The sequence below is a fragment of the Phragmites australis genome, chromosome 3 (genome assembly GCF_958298935.1).
Source record: "Phragmites australis chromosome 3, lpPhrAust1.1, whole genome shotgun sequence".
Lineage (NCBI taxonomy): Eukaryota > Viridiplantae > Streptophyta > Magnoliopsida > Poales > Poaceae > Phragmites > Phragmites australis.
Window position 1 is genome coordinate 45,732,006 of NC_084923.1, and position 791 is coordinate 45,732,796.

A 791-nucleotide genomic window follows, 5' to 3' on the forward strand; every position below is an offset into this window, starting at 1 on the left:
GCGTGCGGATCCCGCAGCGGCCACGGACCACCACACGATGGCCTGCGCCACGCCGTGCCGTGCCGTGCCGTGCCGTGCGTCACATGGACGAAGGCGTGGCCCCGAAACGGACAGCGACGACGATAGGAGGCGTCGGGCTCGGCCGCCGCCGCATGGCGCCGAAACCACTTAACTTTCGTCGACTATTCGGCCCCGCACGTAGTTTCTGACCCGGTTCCCCACTCCCGTGGCCCGTGGAGCACGCGGTGCCTCCAGAGCCCGGACTCCGGAAGTGTATAAGTACAACCCTGCGCCGCGTGGTTAACAACGCAGCCAAGCGGCAAAGAGCTAGCACAAGAAACTTCTTTTGAGTGCGTAGAGCGAGGAGAGCTAAGAGGGCAGGAATGGCCGGCGTGGTTGGTGTCTGGTTGGGGGAGTTCGCCAAGGTTGGCCGGCCGGAGGCGGCGCGGGCAGCCGGTGCGGAAGCGGGCCGGCGCCATCAGGGTGATGATGGCATTCGTGTGGTTGAGACCAGGCAGAAGGGTGGTGTCCAGGAGAAGAGGAGGCGGAACAGCGGCGTGCTCGCCGAATCCGAGGCCGTGGTGTGCATGCTCATGGACCGCTTCGCCCCTGCGTGACGCGCCGGCCGGAGAGCCGGTGTGGTGTTAGTACGTACGTACAGAGCAGGCACGGTGCATACATGACCCAAGTGTATTCTGTGCTGTAAGTCTGTGACACTGTGTATAGTCGTGTTAATTGTATCTTACGGGTTTATGTCTTTGAAGTGAATAATTCTTTGGTTAGTATTCCAA

General features: G+C 61.6%; 1 protein-coding gene across 1 annotated transcript; it reads left to right on the top strand.

Annotated features, from left to right (window-relative positions):
- The first annotated feature begins 286 nt into the window (after positions 1 to 286).
- On the top strand, positions 287 to 791 carry LOC133913394 (uncharacterized). Its single transcript, XM_062356534.1, has one exon. It carries the CDS (start codon positions 384 to 386, stop codon positions 615 to 617), a length of 234 nt encoding a protein of 77 aa, XP_062212518.1. The 5' UTR covers positions 287 to 383; the 3' UTR covers positions 618 to 791.

What these genes read in the sequence shown, in the direction of transcription:
- LOC133913394 (XM_062356534.1), top strand. Translation starts at nt 384, where the DNA reads ATGGCCGGCGTGGTTGGTGTCTGGTTGGGGGAGTTCGCCAAGGTTGGC.